Source organism: Haliotis rufescens, unplaced genomic scaffold, assembly GCF_023055435.1.
Source record: "Haliotis rufescens isolate VD_foot unplaced genomic scaffold, xgHalRufe1.0.p SCAF_16, whole genome shotgun sequence".
NCBI classification, from domain to species: Eukaryota; Metazoa; Mollusca; class Gastropoda; order Lepetellida; family Haliotidae; genus Haliotis; species Haliotis rufescens.
In genome coordinates, this window is record NW_025963846.1 from 3,756,959 (window position 1) to 3,782,402 (window position 25,444).

Consider the following 25,444-nt stretch of genomic DNA (forward strand, 5'->3'; position numbering starts at 1 on the left):
GAATGCTGTCTTCCTTTAAAAGCTTTAAACTGGGGCTAAATGTTACCAAGTCCATTTGAATCCTTCAGAAAAAGATAATCCCTTCTTAAATCTTATAAACCGAAAAATATGGAAATCCTTAACAACTTAACGAAAACAATACTTATTATTAACAAACCTTGCACAACTAAATTGCGGGTGACGTTCCTTTCTTTCATTGATGCATTCTGGGAATCTTCAACATACACTTTACATGTGTAATTGGCTGTGTCCCTGACCTTGACCGTGTACAACACTAAGCTGTGATCTTCCAATATGTCCGTCTTATCCTTGTAGGCTGGGTCAGCAAAGTTGATCTTCTTGCTGTTTCCCTTTGATGCAAAGAAGACGCCATTTTTATACCACAGGATCCCTCCGACCTTCTCGTCCCCACGCACTTTGGTGCATTTCAGAGTCACATTGTTGTCTGTGGTCGCGTGTACTGTAATGTCTTCACCCACTGTCACACCTGAAACCAGACAAAAATGTTAGATATCTCTTGATGACGAGAAATACTTGCAGAATCTCTCCATCTCATACAATACCTCAACTGTCAACTTTTGAAATAGTGAGTGAGTGAGTATGGTTTTACGCCGCTTTTAGCAATATTCCAGCAATATCCCGGCGGGGGACACCAGAAATGGGCTTCACACATTGTACCCATGTCAAAAATCTAGTAACTTCACAAATACACTATATTACCTAACATAGGATTTTTCAATTTTTGTTTGTTTGCTGTTTAACGCAACACTCGGCAATATTAAAGAAATATGACGGCGGTCTGTAAATAATCGAGTCTGGACCAGACAATCCAGTGATTGACATCATGAGCATCGATCCACGCAATTGGGATACGATGACATGCATCAACCAAGTTAGCGAGCCTGACCATTTGATCCCATTAGTTGCCTCTTATGACAAGCATAATCGCTTTTTACTGTAAGCATGGGTTGCTGAAGACCTATTCTACCCCAGATCTTCACGGGTCCCCTAACATTATGAGGAGGTTGCAATAACAGATGTTTCTTCATGTTGTCATGGATACTGTCTTAGAAAGTCAAAGTGCTAATGTTAAATGACATGCATCATATTTACTTGGCAAGAATGTCAATAGAAAGTTGGGATCAGCTATAAATGTACATATATCAGTCTTTTTTCTAAAGCAATTACCGTATTCGACGTAATAAGCGCCCCGCTCTAATAAGCGCCCACGGCGATATTTGCTAATATATTGGCTAGTGAACAATCCCAATCAGCACCCCTTCCGATTGATCAATATACACAAGACTTTTTTATTCGTGTATAATACGCACTCGTGTGTTATATCACCCTTAATTATGGGCAATTAAATTCTTGAAAAATATATCCGTCGCATGTAAACATTTCAGGCTGTTAGCATAAACCACGAAATTTATGATCTTTCAACTCAAAATAATATTCTAATAAGCGCCCTCTATTTCTAATTTTGAGAGCGCCCTGGGCGCTTATTACGTTGAATACGGTATTATCCTTACTGTGCATAACATGACTATTGTTCATAACTTTTGAGACTATAACGCACAATTAATGTTTGACAGTAGTTTACATGCATTGGGTCAACATGACATAATAATGTCAAACATTCACCTCGGGATCAACAATAAGCTGCCATTCTGCTGACTCAGGCTTTCTACATACTCATAATACAATCATTATATATCAAATTTGAACAATCAGCAACATATATTTTCATCACAAGACTTTTCAACTTTTATTACAAAATCCCACAAAATCCATTGTAATGATCTGGTTTTAGCCTGTGATCTGTTAACAGTGATTGAATGATTCATGATTTAATTCTCTGGTTGAAGTCAAAGTGTGTCAGCAGGGACAGGCTGAACAACGATATGTGTCCCCTTGGGGAATCCAGGAAAAGATCTAGGTCAAGTGCAGCTATGCTACACCTACACTTGCGACAAAACCATGGGAGCTCTCTGTCTTTGAATCCATGGGGGCCCCAGCAGACTATGCTGGTCGTAAGAGGCGACCAAATGGATCGTTTTGATGAGACCACGCTGTCCTAGTACTGTCTGCAGCAGTGAATGGAGGTAGGGGTCAAGGTCACGCTGTCCTAGTACTGTCTGCAGCAGTGTATGGAGGTAGAGGTCAAGACACTCTGTCCTAGTACTGTCTGCAGCAGTGAATGGAGGTAGAGGTCAAGACACTCTGTCCTAGTATTGTCTGCAGCAGTGAATGGAGGTAGAGGTCAAGACACTCTGTCCTAGTATTGTCTGCAGCGGTGTATGAAGGTAGAGGTCAAGACCCTCTGTCCTAGTTTTGTCTGCAGCAGTGAATGGAGGTAGAGGTCAAGACACTCTGTCCTAGTATTGTCTGCAGCGGTGTATGAAGGTAGAGGTCAAGACACTCTGTCCTAGTATTGTCTGCAGCAGTGAATGGAGGTAGAGGTCAAGACTCTCTGTCCTAGTCGAGTCTGCAGCAGTGTATGAAGGTAGAGGTCAAGACCCTCTGTCCTAGTACTGTCTGCAGCAGTGAATGGAGGTAGAGGTCAAGACACTCTGTCCTAGTCGAGTCTGCAGCAGTGTATGAAGGTAGAGGTCAAGACACTCTGTCCTAGTACTGTCTGCAGCAGTGAATGGAGGTAGAGGTCAAGACACTCTGTCCTAGTAGAGTCTGCAGTGGTGTATAAAGGTAGAGGTCAAGACACTCTGTCCTAGTACTGTCTGCAGCAGTGTATGAAGGTAGAGGTCAAGACACTCTATCCTAGTATTGTCTGCAGTAGTGTATGAAGGTAGAGGTCAAGACTCTCTGTCCTAGTAGAGTCTGCAGCAGTGTATGGAGGTAGAGGTTAAGACACTCTGTCCTAGTAGAGTCTGCAGCAGTGTATGGAGGTAGAGGTCAAGACTCTCTGTCCTAGTAGAGTCTGCGGCAGTGTATGAAGGTAGAGGTCAAGACACTCTGTCCTAGTAGAGTCTGCAGCAGTGTATGGAGGTAGAGGTCAAGACTCTCTGTCCTAGTAGAGTCTGCAGCGGTGTATGAAGGTAGAGGTCAAGACACTCTGTCCTAGTATTGTCTACAGTAGTGTATGGAGGTAGAGGTCAAGACACTCTGTCCTAGTACTGTCTGCAGCAGTGAATGGAGGTAGAGGTCAAGACTCTCTGTCCTAGTACTGTCTGCAGCAGTGTATGGAGGTAGAGGTCAAGATACTCTGTCCTAGTACTGTCTGCAGCAGTGTATGAAGGTAGAGGTCAAGATACTCTGTCCTAGTACTGTCTGCAGCAGTGTATGAAGGTAGATGTGAAGATACTCTGTCCTAGTACTGTCTGCAGCAGTGTATCGAGGTAGAGGTCAAGATACTCTGTCCTAGTACTGTCTGCAGCAGTGTATGGAGGAAGAGGTCAAGATACTCTGTCCTAGTACTGTCTGCAGCAGTGTATGGAGGAAGAGACCAAGACATTAGGTGGCATTGGCAACAGGGCAGGATCTATGCGGCATCCATTTGTACTGATGATGGAATATTTCTTAAGTTTGCTGATATCATGTTACTGTCTGATCAAGAGCTTCACTATAATTGCATCTCCTCATTTGTAGCACTGGTGACAGTACATGTGTAACGGTCCGTGGTGCAGTACAAGCACCAACACCACTACAAGATGGCCATTGTATGCATTTAAATGGAAATTAATAGCTGGACTGACAACGCTGGGAAGTGTTTAGTGCTACAATCTACACTAAGGGCCATTTAGGCAAGATGTGATAATACTAATAGAACTGAACCGCTGGCCCAGACAGACACTGGCAAGTACACAACTAAGTATTGATTACATGATTGAATTACAAGCCTCAAATCCTGACTGGCTACTGACTCTAGCCATGTCTCTCTGACATTGGTGGGGAGGAGGGAGTTGGTGGTAGGGACATTCTGTGGGGAGGAGGGAGTTGGTGGTAGGGACATTCTGTGGGGAGGAGGGAGTTGGTGGTGGAGACATTCTGTGGGGAGGAGGGAGTTGGTGGTAGGGACATTCTGTGGGGAGGAGGGAGTTGGTGGTAGGGACATTCTGTGGGGAGGAGGGAGTTGGTGGTAGAGACATTCTGTGGGGTGGAGGGAGTTGGTGGTAGAGACATTCTGTGGGGAGGAGGGAGTTGGTGGTGGAGACCTTCTGTGGGGAGGAGGGAGTTGGTGGTAGGGACATTCTGTGGGGAGGAGGGAGTTGGTGGTAGGGACATTCTGTGGGGAGGAGGGAGTTGGTGGTGGAGACATTCTGTGGGGAGGAGGGAGTTGGTGGTAGGGACATTCTGTGGGGAGGAGGAAGTTGGTGGTAGGGACATTCTGTGGGGAGGAGGGAGTTGGTGGTGGAGACATTCTGTGGGGAGGAGGGAGTTGGTGGTAGGGACATTCTGTGGGGAGGAGGAAGTTGGTGGTAGGGACATTCTGTGAGGAGGAGGGAGTTGGTGGTAGGGACATTCTGTGAGGAGGAGGGAGTTGGTGGTAGGGACATTCTGTGGGGAGGAGGGAGTTGGTGGTAGGGACATTCTGTGAGGAGGAGGGAGTTGGTGGTAGGGACATTCTGTGGGGAGGAGGGAGTTGGTGGTAGGGACATTCTGTGGGGAGGAGGGAGTTGGTGGTGGAGACATTCTGTGGGGAGGAGGGAGTTGGTGGTAGGGACATTCTGTGAGGAGGAGGGAGTTGGTGGTAGGGACATTCTGTGAGGAGGAGGGAGTTGGTGGTAGGGACATTCTGTGGGGAGGAGGGAGTTGGTGGTGGAGACATTCTGTGGGGAGGAGGGAGTTGGTGGTAGGGACATTCTGTGAGGAGGAGGGAGTTGGTGGTAGGGACATTCTGTGGGGAGGAGGAAGTTGGTGGTAGGGACATTCTGTGAGGAGGAGGGAGTTGGTGGTAGGGACATTCTGTGGGGAGGAGGGAGTTGGTGGTAGGGACATTCTGTGGGGAGGAGGGAGTTGGTGGTGGAGACATTCTGTGGGGAGGAGGGAGTTGGTGCTAGGGACATTCTGTGGGGAGGAGGGAGTTGGTGGTAGGGACATTCTGTGGGGAGGAGGGAGTTGGTGGTAGGGACATTCTGTGGGGAGGAGGGAGTTGGTGGTAGGGACATTCTGTGGGGAGGAGGGAGTTGGTGGTGGAGACATTCTGTGGGGAGGAGGGAGTTGGTGGTAGGGACATTCTGTGGGGAGGAGGGAGACGGTGATAGGGACATTCTGTGGGGAGGAGGGAGTTGGTGGTGGAGACATTCTGTGGGGAGGAGGAAGTTGGTGGTAGGGACATTCTGTGGGGAGGAGGGAGTTGGTGGTAGAGACATTCTGTGGGGAGGAGGGAGTTGGTGGTAGGGACATTCTGTGAGGAGGAGGGAGTTGGTGGTAGGGACATTCTGTGAGGAGGAGGGAGTTGGTGGTAGGGACATTCTGTGGGGAGGAGGGAGTTGGTGGTAGGGACATTCTGTGAGGAGGAGGGAGTTGGTGGTAGGGACATTCTGTGGGGAGGAGGAAGTTGGTGGTAGGGACATTCTGTGAGGAGGAGGGAGTTGGTGGTAGGGACATTCTGTGGGGAGGAGGGAGTTGGTGGTAGGGACATTCTGTGGGGTGGAGGGAGTTGGTGGTAGGGACATTCTGTGGGGAGGAGGGAGTTGGTGGTAGAGACATTCTGTGGGGAGGAGGGAGTTGGTGGTAGGGACATTCTGTGGGGAGGAGGAAGTTGGTGGTAGGGACATTCTGTGGGGAGGAGGGAGTTGGTGGTAGGGACATTCTGTGAGGAGGAGGGAGTTGGTGGTAGGGACATTCTGTGGGGAGGAGGGAGTTGGTGGTAGGGACATTCTGTGAGGAGGAGGGAGTTGGTGGTAGGGACATTCTGTGGGGAGGAGGAAGTTGGTGGTAGGGACATTCTGTGAGGAGGAGGGAGTTGGTGGTAGGGACATTCTGTGGGGTGGAGGGAGTTGGTGGTAGGGACATTCTGTGGGGAGGAGGGAGTTGGTGGTAGAGACATTCTGTGGGGAGGAGGGAGTTGGTGGTAGGGACATTCTGTGGGGAGGAGGGAGTTGGTGGTAGGGACATTCTGTGGGGAGGAGGGAGTTGGTGGTAGAGACATTCTGTGGGGAGGAGGGAGTTGGTGGTAGGGACATTCTGTGGGGAGGAGGGAGTTGGTGGTAGGGACATTCTGTGGGGAGGAGGGAGTTGGTGGTAGGGACATTCTGTGGGGAGGAGGAAGTTGGTGGTAGGGACATTCTGTGGGGAGGAGGGAGTTGGTGGTAGGGACATTCTGTGGGGAGGAGGGAGTTGGTGGTGGAGACATTCTGTGGGGAGGAGGGAGTTGGTGGTAGGGACATTCTGTGAGGAGGAGGGAGTTGGTGGTAGGGACATTCTGTGGGGAGGAGGGAGTTGGTGGTAGGGACATTCTGTGAGGAGGAGGGAGTTGGTGGTAGGGACATTCAGGTGGGGAGGAGGAAGTTGGTGGTAGGGACATTCTGTGAGGAGGAGGGAGTTGGTGGTAGGGACATTCTGTGGGGAGGAGGGAGTTGGTGGTAGGGACATTCTGTGGGGTGGAGGGAGTTGGTGGTAGGGACATTCTGTGGGGAGGAGGGAGTTGGTGGTAGAGACATTCTGTGGGGAGGAGGGAGTTGGTGGTAGGGACATTCTGTGGGGAGGAGGGAGTTGGTGGTAGGGACATTCTGTGGGGAGGAGGGAGTTGGTGGTAGAGACATTCTGTGGGGAGGAGGGAGTTGGTGGTAGGGACATTCTGTGGGGAGGAGGGAGTTGGTGGTAGGGACATTCTGTGGGGAGGAGGGAGTTGGTGGTGGAGACATTCTGTGGGGAGGAGGGAGTTGGTGGTAGGGACATTCTGTGGGGAGGAGGGAGTTGGTGGTGGAGACATTCTGTGGGGAGGAGGGAGTTGGTGGTAGAGACATTCTGTGGGGAGGAGGGAGTTGGTGGTAGAGACATTCTGTGGGGAGGAGGGAGTAGGTGGTGGAGACATTCTGTGGGGAGGAGGGAGTTGGTGGTAGGGACATTCTGTGGGGAGGAGGGAGTTGGTGGTAGGGACATTCTGTGGGGAGGAGGGAGTTGGTGGTGGAGACATTCTGTGGGGAGGAGGAAGTTGGTGGTAGGGACATTCTGTGGGGAGGAGGGAGTTGGTGGTAGGGACATTCTGTGGGGAGGAGGGAGTTGGTGGTGGAGACATTCTGTGGGGAGGAGGGAGTTGGTGGTGGAGACATTCTGTGGGGAGGAGGAAGTTGGTGGTAGGGACATTCTGTGGGGAGGGGGGAGTTGGTGGTGGAGACATTCTCTGTCCACTAGTCTGAGACAAGTAAAATTACAAGAAAACACACACAGAACCATGGGAACCTGTCATCATTGACACTACGTCTTCTAAATACCACTCAAATATACAGGAAGAACTATTTGGTGTAAGAAGCAAGGCGTTGTGGAGTTGGTGTAGTAAGTAGAGGATAATAGGGGCCTTGAAAGTAAAATGGACTCCTGAGCCTCCTCATCGTATGACCTTGCGATAAGGATAGTAATTTGCTACAGCCCACTGGCTTAACTTAGGCAGATTTACTCATGTCAATAGGTAGTCTACATTCCTATCATTCTGCCTGTCTCACTTGAATTCACCTACATAGCAAGATGATTTTACTCCATTGTTGCGCTTTGGGACGTGTTTCTCATCATATATTTAACTATTATAATCCAAAATGTCTTTGGAATGTTCAAATTAAAATTACAATATGTCTAATTATTTAAATGCCAAGGCCATGAGTGAGTGAGTGAGTGAGTATGGTTTTACGCCGCTTTTAGCAATATTCCAGCAATATCACGGCGGGGGACACCAGAAATGGGCTTCACACATTGTACTCATGTCGGGAATTGAACCTTGGCGTGACGAGCGAACGCTTTAACCACTAGGCTACCAAACCGCCCCTCCAAGGCCATGAAAACCACCTTCCAGCGACAAATGCAGTAAATGTATCACCTATACACCACCAAGGGGATATGGAGGAACAAAAAAAATCAATTATCACACTCTCCTAAACCTTCCATACGTAAAATTATATTTATCTTTTATGTAAACATTTCCAAAATGATTTTATTACTTCAGTAAAGAACACAAATATAATGTAAAACTACTGTGAGATGAGGTAAAATTTGGTTTAACGTCGCGTCCAAAATTATTGCACTTATATAGTGACGTGCATGCACCTATGTGTGTGGCTACTTGTACTAGTCTGATTAATAGGACTGATGCCGATTTATAGTGCTAGCTCACTGATATACCATGGCACAGTTTAATATGAATACCCCACTCAGACACAGTATACTGACTCCAAGCCGACCAGTCCTTGTTTTAGCCCCTTAATGCCGAGCGCCAGACTGGGTAACAACAAGTACCATCTATTAACGTCTTTTGGTATGACGCAGCCAGGGATAACAATACTGTGAGATAGTGAGCATCTTAGTACTGATTAAATAGAAAGCTCCTTCAGTGATGACTCTCTTATGGACACTGCAGCACATATTTAATAAAACCACCACCCCCATTCCTCCCTCGTCGTCTTCTTTACATAACATCACTAAGAGTTAAGAAGAAAACAGCTTCATCTCAGAAACCACATGTAAGTCTTCTAAGTGCCCTTGAAGTTTGCATCTTGAATCTATTTAACTCTAAACTTTAAACACCAGGGTCATCAGAACCCCCATGACTTTCATGATTAATTTCAAACACTCTTTGTTTGTTTGTTGTTTAACGCCGCAACTCAATATATTCCTGCTATATGACGGCGTCTGTAAATAATCGAGGCTGGACCACACAATCCAGTGATTGACCACATGAACATCAGTCCACGCAATTGGGATCGATGACATGTATCAACCAAGTCAGAAAGCCTGACCACCCGATCCCGTGAGTCGCCTCTTACGACAAGCATAGTCACCTTTTACAGCAAGCAAGGGTTGCTGAAGAACATTCCACCCCGGATCCTCGTGGGTCAATTTCAAACACTGAGTACACATAGTCCCCAAAATAAAGACATCTTATTAAAAAATATATAGAAACAAAATCTAAAATCAAATCTAAATGGAACCCAAAACAATGCTTGCCAAATCATAAAATAATTGATTCCCTTCTTCAACTTCCCCCTAGGTTCTAGGAGACAGAGTAAGTATACATGGTATACAATGGGGCTGCAACGAATACACTTTGAGGCGAATACGATTCGTATCACAAATATAGGGTAACGAACACAAATATTAATTCACGAATACAATAACAAGTCAGCAGTTGATGTATTATTTGTTATACTAGCAGTTGATGTATTATTTGTTATATTAAGTGAAACAAAAGCAACATAAATTATTTGACATGGTTTGTTAATTATTAATATATTATACATTATATACTTCAGCTATCCAGGTACTAGAATCTGCTCAAATGCAACAATGACCAGTGACCACTGTCAAATTAAATGTTATGAGAGTGTTGTCTTTGAAGAAATCTATGCACGTAATATGTTCTTATGGATATTTCTAGGTACAGGGTATGTAAATGCACATGACTTCCTATTCATAAATATTTGATTCTAGTGGTCACAAATAACGAATTCAATTCATGAATGAATACGTTCATTTGCTAAATACGCAGTAAAATAAAATCCAAGCGTATCAAATACGCAATGAACATTACAGATACACTACAAAAATAAAACTTGTGCGTATCACCAAAATATTGTGAAGTAACCCTGCGTATTCGATTAGCAAATGAGCAACTTATTTTGAAATCATAAACGGGCATTCCGTCAACCTTGCCAAACTCTACGATGACAGTTACATCATGATCATTTGCCATCACACTTTCTTGTGGAAGTATCGTGGTATTTTTGAGTCCTATAAGTCCTCTCGAACCCACACGAAACCAGTTTGCAGGGACTAGATGAATAGTGTTTTTAAATATTTAACTTAAATACCCACATGTGTAAAAACTAGTGGGTAACAGAAATTTGAATACCCAGATAGAATTACTGATACCCAATGATTTTTAAATGCATGGGTAAAATACCCACAACACCAAAAGCTTATCTGGAGCTCTGTATGAGAAATCCCCATCCCCAACTACTGTAACCCATACTCCTCTGAACCAGCGGACTGGTTCCCTGCGTGCATGTCGTGTCATCATTATTATCTAGGAATAGAGCACATAAACTCCACTTCAATCAGACCAGGCTGGGGACTGGGTGTTTGCCTGATAGAACTGACTATCACTAATATGAGATCTATGAGAAATCCCCACCCCCAACTACTGTAACCAATACTCCTCTGAACCAGCGGACTGGTTCCCTGCGTGCATGTCGTGTCATCATTATTATCTAGGAATAGAGCACATAAACTCCACTTCAATCAGACCAGGCTGGGGACTGTCTGTTTGCCTGATAGAACTGACTATCACTAGTATGAGATCTATGAGAAATCCCCACCCCCAACTACTGTAACCCACACTCCTCTGAACCAGCGGACTGGTTCCCTGCGTGCATGTCGTGTCATCATTATTATCTAGGAATAGAGCACATAAACTCCACTTCAATCAGACCAGGCTGGGGACTGGGTGTTTGCCTGATAGAACTGACTATCACTAGTATGAGATCTATGAGAAATCCCCACCCCCAACTACTGTAACCCATATTCCTCTGAACCAGCGGACTGGTTCCCTGCGTGCATGTCGTGTCATCATCATTATCTAGGAATAGAGCACATAAACTCCACTTCAATCAGACCAGGCTGGGGACTGTGTGTTTGCCTGATAGAACTGGACTGGTAGTTACAAGGCAGAGATCAAAGCCTGGTTTTATTATGGATGAGTTTCGAGCTGCACTGACGAGGCATGGGAGAGAGGGATAGGGTTATTGAATCACGGATGGTCAAGTGGGCCGAGCTGGAGCGTTCACAAGGTTATAGCATATGGTGATTGGAGGTACCTAATAAAGATGGATTTGTGGATTTAGGGAGCTAATGCTCAAGGAAAAGGGTCGGTCTTGTTCAATACCGAACTGTTGTGTTTGTCTGAATAAATCTGACCTTGCAAGCATTGTGCCTGATTGGTCTTCAGAAAAATGACAGGATGGCTTGAAATAGAAAACATGTATTGCTATATTGCAAGATAAAACAAGGGTAGACAACTCATTGTTAAAGATATTTACGAATGGAATCCCCTGTCGAGCAATTTCAGAGCCATTTCTGTATTAAGGAGGGCAAGTATCCCCCTCGGCTCTGTCTCGATCCCCCACAACTATAGATGTTCCATAAGACTAAGATTAAGATAAGACTGTAGATTATGCCTTGTCTACACCATGCCACTCAATGTCATTCTTCTGCAACTGCTCGAAAATACACATGAATGTACTAAAATACATGTCTTGCTAAATGCAACATACATACACACAACATACAGGCACACACAAGTACATAGCTCCCAAACGTGGCGGTGTGTAATGTGATCTTAAAAACAAGCCTCTTCCACCCATAAACTTTAATTTTGCTGCATAAGTAATAGTGTCCCCTACAAGTTGTCTCATCTCACACATCCCCCTCTCTCCCCAGTCCCCCAACACAGTGACGACCCCTGTCTACAACACAAGTTCCCCTGGCCCCTACCATAACACAGGTCTCCTTGTCCCATAACACATCCCCCTCTCTCCCCAGTCCCCAAACACAGTGACGACCCCTGTCTACAACACCAGTCCCCCTGCCCCCTACCATAACACAGGTCTCCTTGTCCCATAACACATCCCCCTCTCTCCCCAGTCCCCCAACACAGTGACAACCCCTGTCTACAACACAAGTCCCCCTGCCCCCTACCATAACACAGGCCTCCTTGTCACATAACATGTCCCCCCTCCCTCCGAACACTTCCCCCACACCAGCTCCATGGGAGAGATGAGCGGGAGATAATGAAAGGGCAGTGCAGTGATTGCTAGGGAGCAAGTCAGTTGACTCTTTCCCATGATGTAATTACTTGTGCCTGGTTTCCTCGTCAGGAGAGACAGTCACATCACTCAGGCTTTGTCTTTTCAACAAATTCACTCAAATATTTGTCTTTCCTTGTGTTGTAAGCCTGACCTAGGCTGACCGAATAGCAAGATTTGACTAACCTGTCCACAGTCAATTTGAAACACATTTGATTGTCATTGCAGATGAATGAGGAGTTATGCATACTCTAGTCAAGCAGAAGTGATTATCCCAAAAAATATATAAATTAATTATTAATACATATAAGTAATTATAAGTATACATTCAATCACACAACTTTCAATCACATAATTTACTTGAATATAATTGCATAACGATATTCATATCATTATATGAATAGATCTAGTATTAAATACATAACTGACCCTCAATGAAAATGTCAGAGATTAGTTATGGCAACATCAGACAGGTGGTGGGAAAAAGGTGTTGGAGAAACTAATAACTTAATAAATTTCATTATTTCATAAACAACACATACTTGTTATGACTCTACCACATTCATGTTTATAGTTAAGTTGGGAAGAAGGGTCGGGATTCTGGGATCCTTGAGGTAGAGTGCTGCAGTAATACATGAAAACTAGGGACCCCCTCAATCTGAAGTTTTTTACAGCAAATTATTTAAAAACAGGTTTCTCTGACCAGCAGATTTGTAACTTCATCCATGTAATTCAACTACCCATGCCTACAACTAAAGATAGGGGATAGTCGGGGAGCCTATTGGTGAAAGTGTTCGCTCGTCACATCGAAGACCTGTGTTCGATTCCCGACATGGGTACAACGTGTGAAGCCCATTTCTTGTGTGCCCCGTGATATTGCAGGAATATTGCTAAAACCATACTCACTCACTCACCACTAAAGACATAAAAGTCCACATTGATGTGGGTCCTCCAGGACATTCCTCCACATACACTATGTACACACAACAAACAGGGGACTCCCCTGACTGTGAATAATAGATAGACTGTGACTTATCACGGCATGGCACTATAATAAGCTGAGCTGATTTGTTTGATGAAAACTGATTCACATCAACAGTCAGAAGATTATTTCAGGATGATGAGATTTTTTTTTATGTCGCCATCAGCAGAAATTTGAAACATTAAAGGTGCCTATCTGTGTGTCATCTTGTTGAAATGGGTTTTCATTGCATGACTTGGATCATGATTGGCGCTGACAGCCAACGAAAGAAAAGAGTTCTTCATGCAAATCATTAATTCCAAAGCAATAAAAGATCTAAACTTTTCATGGACAATATCATGTTAATAACACCAGCAGGGGTAGTTGGAAATACAGGATTTATTTTTCACTCATGTTCAACCTTACAAGTGCAGTGATTGTTCTAATCTAAAAAAAATACAATTGACATTTAGATTGCGATATAAAAAGCATCCTTCATCTAGGAGAAAGACATTTCACATCATCAGTCTAAAGCCACACTGGATTAATTTGAATAGCTATGTTTGCAGTAACCAGCTGTGATTATATGTGAAAACAATTTCAGGAATATAAAGCTTGATAACCTGCCTACCTCAAACACTGAAAGATAACCCTGCGCGGCCTCCTGAGTGAGTGTCAAGAATCAAGAATCAAGAATTTTTCTTGTACAGAACACCCTCGTTGGGTAGGGTACAGACTATCTGACGCCAGTCTGTAAAATAATCGAGTCTGGACCAGACAATCCAGTGATTGACATCATGAGCATCAATCCACGCAACTGAGATCAACAACATGCATCAATCAAGTCAGCAACTCTGACAACCCGATCCCGTTAGTCGCCTCTAACGACAAGCATAGTCGCCTTTTACAGCGTTAGCATGGGTTGCTGAAGACCTAATCTACCCTGGATCTTCACAGGTAAATTCCAGGGGTGATCTATTACCTGTTTGTGCCAAAATATTTTGATCCTACTTTCTTTACTGAGTGAGTGAGTATAGTTTTACGACGCTTTTGGCAACATTTCAGCAATATAACACCGGTGGAAACCAGAAATGGGCTTCACACATTTTACCCATGTGGGGAATCAACTAGGCTCACGTAACCCCACCGTCCCCTACTTCCTTGAATTGTCCTGAAGCAGATGTAGATGTTACCCTTAACATGTGGGAGAGCACAAGTGGCACAGTCATTTAAGTTTCAGCAATTCACTGTACAGAGTTGCTCCCCTAGACGTACCAGAAAAACTTCATGATCGTGGGTTCTAGTCCCAGCTTGCCTATATGTCATGTTGCTAGGTTTGTCAGCACCTAACCCATGCTCATGGGTTTCACTCAAGCAGTAAATGTCTAAGACCTGCATCACTTCAGGCTTTATCCCTGACACTCTGACACTGTGATAAAACCAGAACATTTAAGCAGTGTTAAACCAACACACCCAAAATATGAAGTCTGGAAGCAAAAAATGCTTAAGTCACAGACTCACTCACTCACTCACTCACTCATGGCGTTTAAATGTATTAAAACACCATCCATGACAACGACCACTCCTAAAATACATCATGTAGCAAAAATTGAACAGCAAGTCACCATCAATTCGCTCCCCCACATCCTGTGCAGTACGGGCATATGCCAACATTTATGATATTGATTTTCAGCCTGCAGTCACCTATCCCTAAGTATAACAGCCTGCATGTGTTGAGCGATTTATTACATAAATGTACACCTCTGGAATTTCATTCCAGCACTCTTTATGTAGTCATCTGCAACACATCCTCACATTTCATGCACCCCTCACACATTACTCAGCCAATCACGCCATTCCCAGGACGACAACATCTAATATTCATGTAAATTTTGCATTATGTTCTTTTCCTGCACTTGGCAAGCTGAGCTAATATCTGATGATGAACGGACGGATGCTGGTTGCGAAAACGGGCGACCATGAAATACTCCTAGCAACTTCCCCGACGCCTGGATTACACAATATTGATCTTTTCTTACTACTACATGAATGGTGAGCAGTTTTTTTGCAGATGAACCTCAAGGAGATAATACCACATAAAGCAACGCCTCACACTCGATGCAGGCAGGTTGAATGAATCCATTTTGCACAGACACACCATGAAGACAAGGATAACCATTCTTCAATGAGCCATACAATTTTGTCAATGACCTCTTGGAACAGGGTGAAAATACATAATATTCACATGGAAATGTAAAGGCTGTAGCTCTGACCCTGGCCCAAAGACGTCCTACACCTTGCCTGCTCATGTAAGCAATAGTTTGTGCCATGATAGTAACTATTACCGTATTCGACGTAATAAGCGCCCTGCTCTAATATTTAGCGCCAACAGCGATATTTGCTAATATATTGGCCAGTGAACAATCCCAATTAGCACCTCTTCCAATTGATCAATGTACACAAGACTTATTTATTCTATATAATACGCACATGTGTGTTATATGCAACCTATATCATGGGCAACTAAATTCTTTGAAAATATCTCTGTTGTGTCTAATACTTTTCTTTTGTATCATTTCAGGCTGTCAGCATAAACCACGAAATTTACGATCTTTTAACTCTCTTTTTTTCACCAAAATTTTAATAAGAGCACCTATTTCTAATTTTGAGAGTGCCCTGAGTGCTTATTATGTCGAATACGGTACATGGTGTGGTTGATAAGTTCTGAGCCTGACATAAAGTCTTGACTTAATACATTACCATATTCGACGTAATAAGCGCCCATTGTGATATTGTGAACAATCCCAATTAGCACCCCTTCCGATTGATCAATGTACACAAGACTTATTCACTCGTGTGTTATATGCACCCTTAATTATGGGAAATTAAATTCTGGAAAAATGTATCTGTCATGTATAATACGCACAGACATTTCTTTTGTATCATTTCAGGCTCAAAATTTACGATCTTTCAACTCTATTTATTTTTCACCAAAATTTTATTCTAATAAGAGTCCCCTATTTCTAATTTTGAGAGCGCCCTGGGTGATTATTTTTCAACATAATCACCTTCCACAATGATACACTCTTGCCAGCGATGTTCCCAATCGGACATTTTGGTACATCTCCTGAGACCTACAGTGGGTACCTGGGTAGGGTCGGGTAATAACGGGGGTGGGTTCCTGGGTAGTAAATTTGGACTTGTCCCAGCCCTACAATCAACCCTCGTAATACAACATCAATGGTTACTTAGTATTGATAGTATCTCATATATATACATATATATGTATCAAGTATCAAGCAATGTCCAGTATCTTTTCTATATACTGTGTAGTGTCAACAATCTAGTGTCTGTGATGGGGGCTAACCTAGACTAAGCTGATTATTCATGTTATACTGTTGCCAGCATATTCTAGACTGGTCGGTTATTATTTAGTCTCCCATCCCATCGAACTAAGTTTCCATACTTGCTGCAGATGTTTCATGATTTGTGAATTGATGTTAATTGAAATTCAATTTTGACAGATGCACTGAAGGACACCAACTGCATGTGGTAATTTGATTCTGTTTAGCATTAAGTATTTACCACTCTGTGCCTAATATAGTCTTCCTTCACAGGTACAACGCTTGCAGGTGATGAGCCTTTAAACAGGTTCCATGGTGTGAGTTTACATTGCTGAGGGTGAGCTGGCTCCATTAAAGAGAAACCTGTAGTTATTTTGAACCTTGTCTACCTCAATGCAGTTTGGCTAGTTACATATTGGACTTGTTTTGAACCCAGCTCTGCCCTGAGCTCCATATTGGAGTTATTTTAAAGCCATGTCTGCCCCAGTGAAGTCTGGCCAGCTATATATTGGAGTTATTTTGAAGCCATGTCTGCCCTAGTGAAGTCTGGCCAGCTATACACTGGAGTTATTTTGAAGCCATGTCTGCCCTAGTGAAGTCTGGCCAGCTATACACTGGAGTTATTTTGAAGCCATGTCTGCCCTAGTGAATTCTGGCCAGCTATACACTGGAGTTATTTTGAAGCCATGTCTACCCCCAGTGAAGTCTGGCCAGCTATACACTGGAGTTATTTTGAAGCCATGTCTGCCCGAGTGAAGTCTGGCCAGCTGTACACTGGAGTTATTTTGAAGCCATGTCTGCCCCAGTGAAGTCTGGCTAGCTATACACTGGAGTTATTTTGAAGCCATGCCTGCCCCAGTGAAGTCTGGCCAGCTATACACTGGAGTTATTTTGAAGCCATGTCTGCCCCAGTGAAGTCTAGCCAGCTGTACACTGGAGTTATTTTGAACCCATGTCTGCCCCCACCATGTGAAATCTGGCCAGCTACATATTGGAGTGATTTTGAACCCATGTCTGCCCCACCATGTGAAGTCTGGCCAGCTATATAGTGGAGTTATTTGGAACCCATGTCTGCCCCACCAAGTTAAGTCTGGTAAGCTATACACTGGGGTTATTTTGAACCCTGACCTGACCCAATTCCTTGCGCTCAGCATCAACTGGCTCAACATAAACATAGCAAAACACCAAGATGGAGCTCAGAATTGGAGTAAATGATTTTCCCTAATCCTCTCAATGTCAACAAAAGCCGATCAAGCTCATCTTATTCCACCAGTCATTATTGGCAAGGTCAGCATGGCACATTATCTTGGCTGTTTTAATGCCTCTCGCCTTCAAATAATTGCTCGACTTCATTCTGACGAGTCCTGAGGCCTCGGGGCCGGGATACAGAACGGAAGTCAGCCTTGAGTCAGGCAGACCTTAGGGATAGGTTGGGGACAAAATAGTTCATCTGTAGAAATGATTACAGAATGGCTTGTTTGGCTTCAATAATAGTTACTATTATCCGCTTACGATGTGCTTTAGGAATGTGGTCAAAGGAAGATTGGCAATTATTTTTCATTTACCTCTTTTATAACTTTGATTGAACTCCTGGTTGTGAAATTCTTAGTCAGTTCACCAAGCATAGCGTAACCACAAAATGATACATAATGCCCACATGACTACAAAAGTTGTTTTATGGGCTTGTTGTGGCCATCACACAGTGCACTGATCATTCCAGCTGAGTTAAAAAGGTAATGATTACAGGGAAACAGATAACACAATTGATGCCTGTTTCACAACTAGTGTCTCAGTAACCATGGGTCTAATACATGGTGCTTGTACTGGACTAGTCCACATCAGCATCAGAAACTGGCAATAGTCCTTTAACCACAACCAAAATTCATTACTGATAAGAGTTAACAGGACAAGCAGAACATTAATGATGTTTAGGATGTTTTCCTTCTGCATAATCCTTGGGATTATTGACCATGATAACTAAAATGAATTTGGCATCCCAATTAGTTGTTTCCATTATTTATTTTTATGGATCTGGCCGACAGGTGCCCAACCACTCGATTATTAATGGAATAGAAAAGTTTAAACATTGATAAAGACACAAAGTTCTACAAAAATCTTCAAAATTAAAGTAACTATTACTATGATTACTTAATTGAACAATAATCATAATTGATCAAATGTTTTTTATGTAGCCTCTTGCCACTGCAACCCTCTTGAACAAAGAGAACAAAGCCTTCTCGGAAGTAACACACCCGTATGTTACTAAAAAACACTTAACATCCTGCATTCAACAGTACTAGCATCTATATTTTTCCAAATAAAAGGACCTACCCAAACAACATTATGCACCCCCAGAAATATATCTTTTTCATCACAGTCTAAGGGCTATTGTAACGAACTTAATTTTCAGAGAACATGGCTGGGGCTTAGATTAATAGCTGTGTCTTGTTCCAGTACATCCTTAATTCTCACACTTAGTTGCAAGTGTAACAGTTGATAATCCCCAGGACAATCTCCAACAAAACAAATGAGCTTTGATGAAAGCATGTGTACATCACAATGATTACCCAGATCAAGCAGGTCGGCATGACCCCAGTGTGTTCCTATTGATCGTGGAGACATTGATGTGATTGTGTTACTACCTGGATCACCTCCCATCAATCTCTGTCAGCCTGCAGGCTTCCTCCCGCTACACATTTCACTACAGACCTTGGGACCTGCATATGTAACAACTCACACCTCACAGGCGACAGACCAACAGCATGAAGTGTAGTAATTAAGGGAGTCCTTGGGTCATTGGGGTTTGCTCCTATTGTGTTTGAATCTAAGAATCCCTAAATGTTTAACCTTTAGAGGCCTATGACCATGATGACAAGGACGTCTTGAATTAAATTATGCCTAATTTCAAACAGTGACATGCATTTATGATTAATTTGGCACATTGTTGTTTAACGCCGCACTCAGCAATATTCCAGCTATATGATGGCGGTCTGTAAATAATCGAGTCTGGAACACACAATCCAGTGACTGACATCATGAGCATCGATCCACGCAATTGGAATCGATAACATGCATCAACAAGTCAGCGAGTCTGACCACCCAATCCGATTAGTCGCCTTTTACAGTAAGCTTGGGTTGCGGGATACCTATTCTACCCTGGATCTCTCTTTACGAGCATGCCATGGTTATAACCATATTTAGGAAGTGGAAACAGATATGATGGCTATTTTCCTGCACTATAGGTGTCTCGGTGGGAGATTGAAAATGTCCCAATATTGCCAATTGTTTTTTATAGCAACAACTGCTGAGGTTCCAAATACCTGACCCACCCAAATATCTTTGTGTTAATCATGTTAATGCTGTCAAGTGTTGATATTGTTGACCTTGTCACTAAAGATATAGGTTAATACTAATAAGAGTTTGACCTAAAAGCATTGTCCATTCAATGCAGAGTTGCTTCCCTTGGCCCACCTAGGATATGATTGTGAAAATGCAGATTAAGAGGTGGGGTGCAGGGGAGTGCATCATTTGGCGACGTTTTCAACAAAATAACATTTAATTAACTCTCTGGATAACAAAAACAAGTTGTGTCTTGAATGATGTGCTAGCCATGGTAAAACTGAATTCAAGCTGACTGCAGTTTTAAATATTTTCACTGGAAAATATAAAAATATAAAATATAGAGCTTCAAATTGATTTCAATACATTTGAGTCAAGTGATCCATCACTTGTTAAAAATCAAGGGCATGGTTTAAGAAAAGTATAGGGCCAGGGTAAGTTTATGCTCGTGGAGGGACATTTGTTTTGAACCGATCAATGATCCATGGCCTCTAGCGATCAGCAGCACTGCAACATGACCTCATGTTCTTCCATTACAAAGGCATTGGTATCATACTATGTACTGTTAAGATGAAGCATCACATAGCATAGACTGCGTTCAGACTAAACCTTCTTGATGAATACCTGTAAATACATGACCGTACAGGGGTAAAGAGATACAACTGTGTAGGTGGGAGTTCAGTGATGACAGAAATGCCCAGAATGCTGAGTTTTGTTGAAAGTCAACCGGCAATGTCAACATGGTCAAGTATTAAGTTGGGAGAGCAAACATTACAAGTGCTAGCTCATATAGATAGAGTGTGCCCGGGTCACTTTCTCTCTCCTACTCTCTTAGTGTTACAGCGCATAGTCGTATTAAGGTTTCCAAAAGATTGATGTCTCTATGCCATTTGCAAATTTCTAAAAGAAATTTTTTAGCACTCCAAGTTCATGAAATAGTTCAACAAACTGTCAGGTTTCAAAAGAAGGTAACTGCGACACTTCCATAATAGACCAAATAAAAAATGATACCCATTTTAAGTAATATGTCCCGAATCATGTTTTAAGATGTGGATTTGTAGTTCAAATAATTATTCTGGTGGGTGGTGGGTGTTGGGGGCAGGCTGGGATTTGTATGATGACTAGATATTTCTTCAGCTACATCTGCAAATCTAAATATTTAAAAAAAATAAAACTATCAGCCCAAATGAATGTGAAAAAAAACACATCTTGCAACAACATATTTTTTATTTTCAACAGTCTGAAGCTTAAATACATTTTTCAAGCATATTGTGGGAGAATGTATTTTTTTGCAGCCTTCACTATATTCTAATAAGAGCCCTATATGTCTAATTATGTGAGCGCCCTGGGCGCTTATTACGTCAAATAAAGTATGTTTTTTCTCTGTCATCATTTTCGAATTCATATGTACAAATGGAATATGTCTAGCTCAGCTATATGTCTTTTGAGTTTAGTCTAATCATTCTGATGAATCACACAACAATGAGAAATTTATCAAAAAAGGATTTGGCCAAGCCCATGGCTAGATATGATTAGTAAAATGCCACACCTTATTAAGAACAAGATAGGGGTTTTATTGCCATCAACATCTGTCTGATGGATGAAAAAATATCAAGCAATGAACCTGATATTCACAGGTCATTGAAGCCAACGAACATAATGGAATAGGCAGTCTGTTTCAACAACTGATGCTGAAAACATGATCTGTGTCAGTAAAACCCTCCGATGAATGCCTCAATGATGAACTATTTGCCATAAATGCAGAACTTCACATATTTCTTTAGGAAGCAAGCTGATTGGAAAGCGTGATGATAAAATAATGTCAACAAGGCTCATTTAATTGTTAAATGTCATGCAACAAAAAGTTAAAATTTATGAACCAAACTTGAATAATGGTCTCTTTCTTAAACTGTTTCACGTTATTTCAAATTTTATTCATTCAAAAAATGCTGTGGTGTTATGTTTACATTGATAAAAAAAAACACATAAAAAAGTGACTGAGTTTGGGTTCAACGTGCTAAATGATGTTTTGATGAGAATTTCAGTTTTATCACCAAATGTAAGCTTCCTCTACTTGGTGGAAAGCCACAAGTGATGCAGGTCGCAGACATTTACCACCTTGGCGGAACCCAACAACATCATACTGGGAATCATAGCATCAAAAATTAATACCAGATTGTGACATCAACTCAGTCCTGTTTAACCGAAAGGCTGCATAAAATCCATAAGAAGCAGTCAAATACTGCACTACCCGGTATTCATTCGTTGGTTTGTTTGTCTGCACTCGGCAATTTTCCAGCTACATATGACGGATGTCTGTAAATAATCTTCTGGACCAGACAATCCAGTGATTGACATCATGAGCATCGACCCACGCAATTGGGATAAGATGACATGTATCGACCAAGTCAGTGATGCAATTTCATTGCAGCGATATGTTCAAAGTGAGCGAGCTGGACCACCCAATCCCATTAGTCGCCTCTTACTACAAGCATAGTCGCCTTTTACAGCAAGCATTGGTTTCTGATGAACAATTCCAGCCCGGATCTTTACATGGGTATTCAAAAATTGTCTAGTTACTCGAAAATTCTTTCTTACAGTTTATCACAGATTTGATTTTATCCGTCAAACAACTTGACGGCTTAATATAGTTTTCCATTTAGAAACAACATTTTGAAGGACATTTTAAAGGACATTTTAAGGACAAATATTAAAGCAGCAGACTAGATGCTTACTTTAACCCACCAGATTCTTTTGAAATGTTTTTATCATTTTTGACAAAAGATCTTGATAATTTACCAAAAGATATGGCAGTCTCATCCATGACACATGGATTTAAAATAATTAGATGTAGTACATAGTCAGAACAAAACTAAATCAATAACCATAAACAAACCAAGGAATTCACACTCTATTGCCTCTGAGACATCGGCCCATAGGAGGTCATATGACAAATGAGCACACGTATCTTGTTCGGATGTAAAGGGAAATTACAAAACATAACCCCATTTGTCCAAACCAAGTAACAGTCCAACACTAGGATTTCCCAATGGCTACACAGATCATGGCTGGATGAATTTCACTGACTCAGTACAAAACCTCTTCACTTTTTATCGACTTATGTTTCAGTTATGATAGCATTCAGGCAAATATGTTCTTCCCCCAAGACAAACTCACAATCGTGAGGTGAGGTTAGATGGGGTTTAACGTCGCGTCCAAGATTATTGCACTTATATAGCGACGTGCATGTACGTGTGTGTGTTTGTGTGGCTGCTTGTACTAGTCCGGACTGATGCCGATTTATAGTGCTAGCTCACTGAGATACCATGCCGCAGTTTAACATGAATACCCAACATAGTATACTGACTCCGAGCCGACCAGTCCTTGTTTTAGCCCCTTAATGCCGAGCGCCAGACAGGGTAACAACAAGTACCATCTTTTAACATCTTTTGGTATGACGTGGTCAGGGATCAAACCCCGGACCCTCCGCTCTCCGGGCGGACGCTCTACCACTAGACCACGGAGGCGGTCTCACAATCATGACTACATTATAGCACATTATAAGTGAGTTTCCATGCCAAGAGAGGACAATGGTGCAACTGATCTTAACTCTTGTGAAAACAAAACACAGACTAAGTTTACAATAAAAGACCTCCCACAAGAAAATAGATCCGATTCTGATCTAGTCTAGATTAGGAAATGGATTACATAGAGCTAACATTCAAGATGAACAAGCATGTGTACATGGTGTATGTTGATAATATAGGATGTCTTAACGGTATACATTGTGGGGCATCGTTATCAAGGGATCACGGTGTTTATGAACCATGTGGTAGGCATTTATCAGTCTGAAGTGCTGATGGCTTCAAGGCAGACCCAGACTGGTTTTAGCATATCATGAGAGCTTATGTTCCATTTGCCAACATGAAAGTCTTTTTGGTAAAGACATACATTTTTTTTTTAGAAATATTGAAAGATAACTACTTCAAATTCAACGACAAAAACTGTAGACATGTTAAGTAAAACAGTTCCCCCTAGACATGCTAATACACAATAAATGTATTTGTATTTCATAACCTATTATGTTTCATATTCAAGTAGTGAAAAAATATTTGATATCGGTATATGTTTTTCATGAATGGAAAGTCTGTATTTCAATGCTTAACACCCACCTTAACTTAATGCACCACAAACCATAGCAATACTGTTTTGTACGTTACACAGGATTACCAGAAATTTGTGATGCCCTCACATGAGGCCCTTGTGATTGAGACTGATTCCTGGTAGTATATGAACTGCATCCCCTTTATGATGTTAGAGTTAAGAGGCTGATTTTTGGTGATGCGATTCTGATGAATCCGTTTTGAGTCATCAGTCATACGGAGATGAAGTGAATCCTTTTTCTAACAAATACAGTATGAAACAATTATAAATTTCTGACTCCTGGTCGCAAAAAATAAAATCCTATTATTACTAACCATATTAACTACAAAGGAATGTAAATTAATTAATTTTTTTCCTTTTAAAAACATATTAAACTCCTGAAATGTTATATTTGTATGGAAAATAAGCAGCAAAAAAACGATAGTTGATCGCCAGATGTCTGCGATTAATTCTAAAAGGTCAATCGCATCACTGGCAACAAGCTTTTATCCTCATGCAATATTTCTGTTGTCAAAACATCCATCACTAATGCAAATTATGCTGCAAATTTCCGAGCATTATTTGCAACCAACCACCCCTCCACAAGTGCCTCATCTGATTAACAGCAGTGAGCGTGAGTCAAGAAGGACACGGAGAGAGACCCCCAGCAGTCCACAATAGCACTGAGGGCTATTGAGTCTGACAACCTGCAACTTGTCAGATTTCACAGCCCACTGCATTGAGAGTAGCCACACGCTTGTCTGCAGAGCAGAAGGACATCTTATCTGCTGGCTGGCGTTCCCTAGCCATACCTCACATTTAGCTTGCACCGAGTCTTCCGTCTTACTCTACTTTCAGCCCTTGTGTGTGGGTGGTGGGGCAAGACCCCGCCCAGGCAGGTTATCAAGGACAGATAAGAATGTAAAGCATTAATTATAGCCCCACCAAAACAATGTTCCCTCTAGTTTGTTATAGCCTCGTGCAAACAATGTTCCGTCTCATCAATTATGGCCTTGAAAAATGTCTTGTGAATTTGCAGGAGACAAGTGACAAATGGATAGGACATTCTGGTATTCATGAAAACTTGAATTGGGTTTGTTCCTTATATAATAATAACCTCACCCATCAGAATTCATGTGAATATAAGAGCCAGGTCACACACTGTAACCTAGCCTTGCTCCAAGGCTGTACTGAAAGATAAGTCCATGGATGTGTGGTAATTTGATCGTCCCAATAGGCAAGTCTAGATATGTGGACAGTACACCAGTCTCTCATCAGGACAACTTATGATTATGATTTCTTATTACTTATGACAAATTATGATTTAAACTAATAATTATTGCCTTAGAGACCTGTGCAAGTCTACCTGTAACCATCTAATCCCTGTTTTTGTCAGCTCTTACAAAAAGCATGGGTCACTGAGACCTACACATTCTACACCGAAACTCAACGGGGCAAAGATAGACACCATTGGTTCACAGAAATGTTGGACTTGTGGTTTATGAGAAATCAGGCAGTGGGCTAGCCTAGTCGTTAAAGTGTTTGTTCTATATGACAAAAGCCCAGGTTCGATTCCATGGATACAATGTGTGAAGCCCATTTCTGGTGTCCCCTGCCGTGATATTGCTGGAATATTGCAAAAAGCGGCGAAAAACAACTCACTCACTCATCAGTCTTGGAATAGT

The 25,444-nt window shown here is 42.7% G+C and overlaps 1 protein-coding gene across 5 annotated transcripts in view; it reads right to left on the bottom strand.

Annotated features, from left to right (window-relative positions):
* LOC124144274 (tyrosine-protein phosphatase 99A-like) overlaps positions 1-25,444 on the bottom strand; it is a 101,744-nt gene that overhangs the window by 56,818 nt on the left and 19,482 nt on the right. For all 5 annotated transcript variants that reach the window (XM_048396798.1, XM_048396797.1, XM_048396795.1 and 2 more), the window contains exon 3: positions 158-487. In XM_048396798.1, the coding sequence (XP_048252755.1) occupies positions 158-487 (330 nt within the window). The remainder of the gene's footprint in view (positions 1-157; positions 488-25,444) is intronic.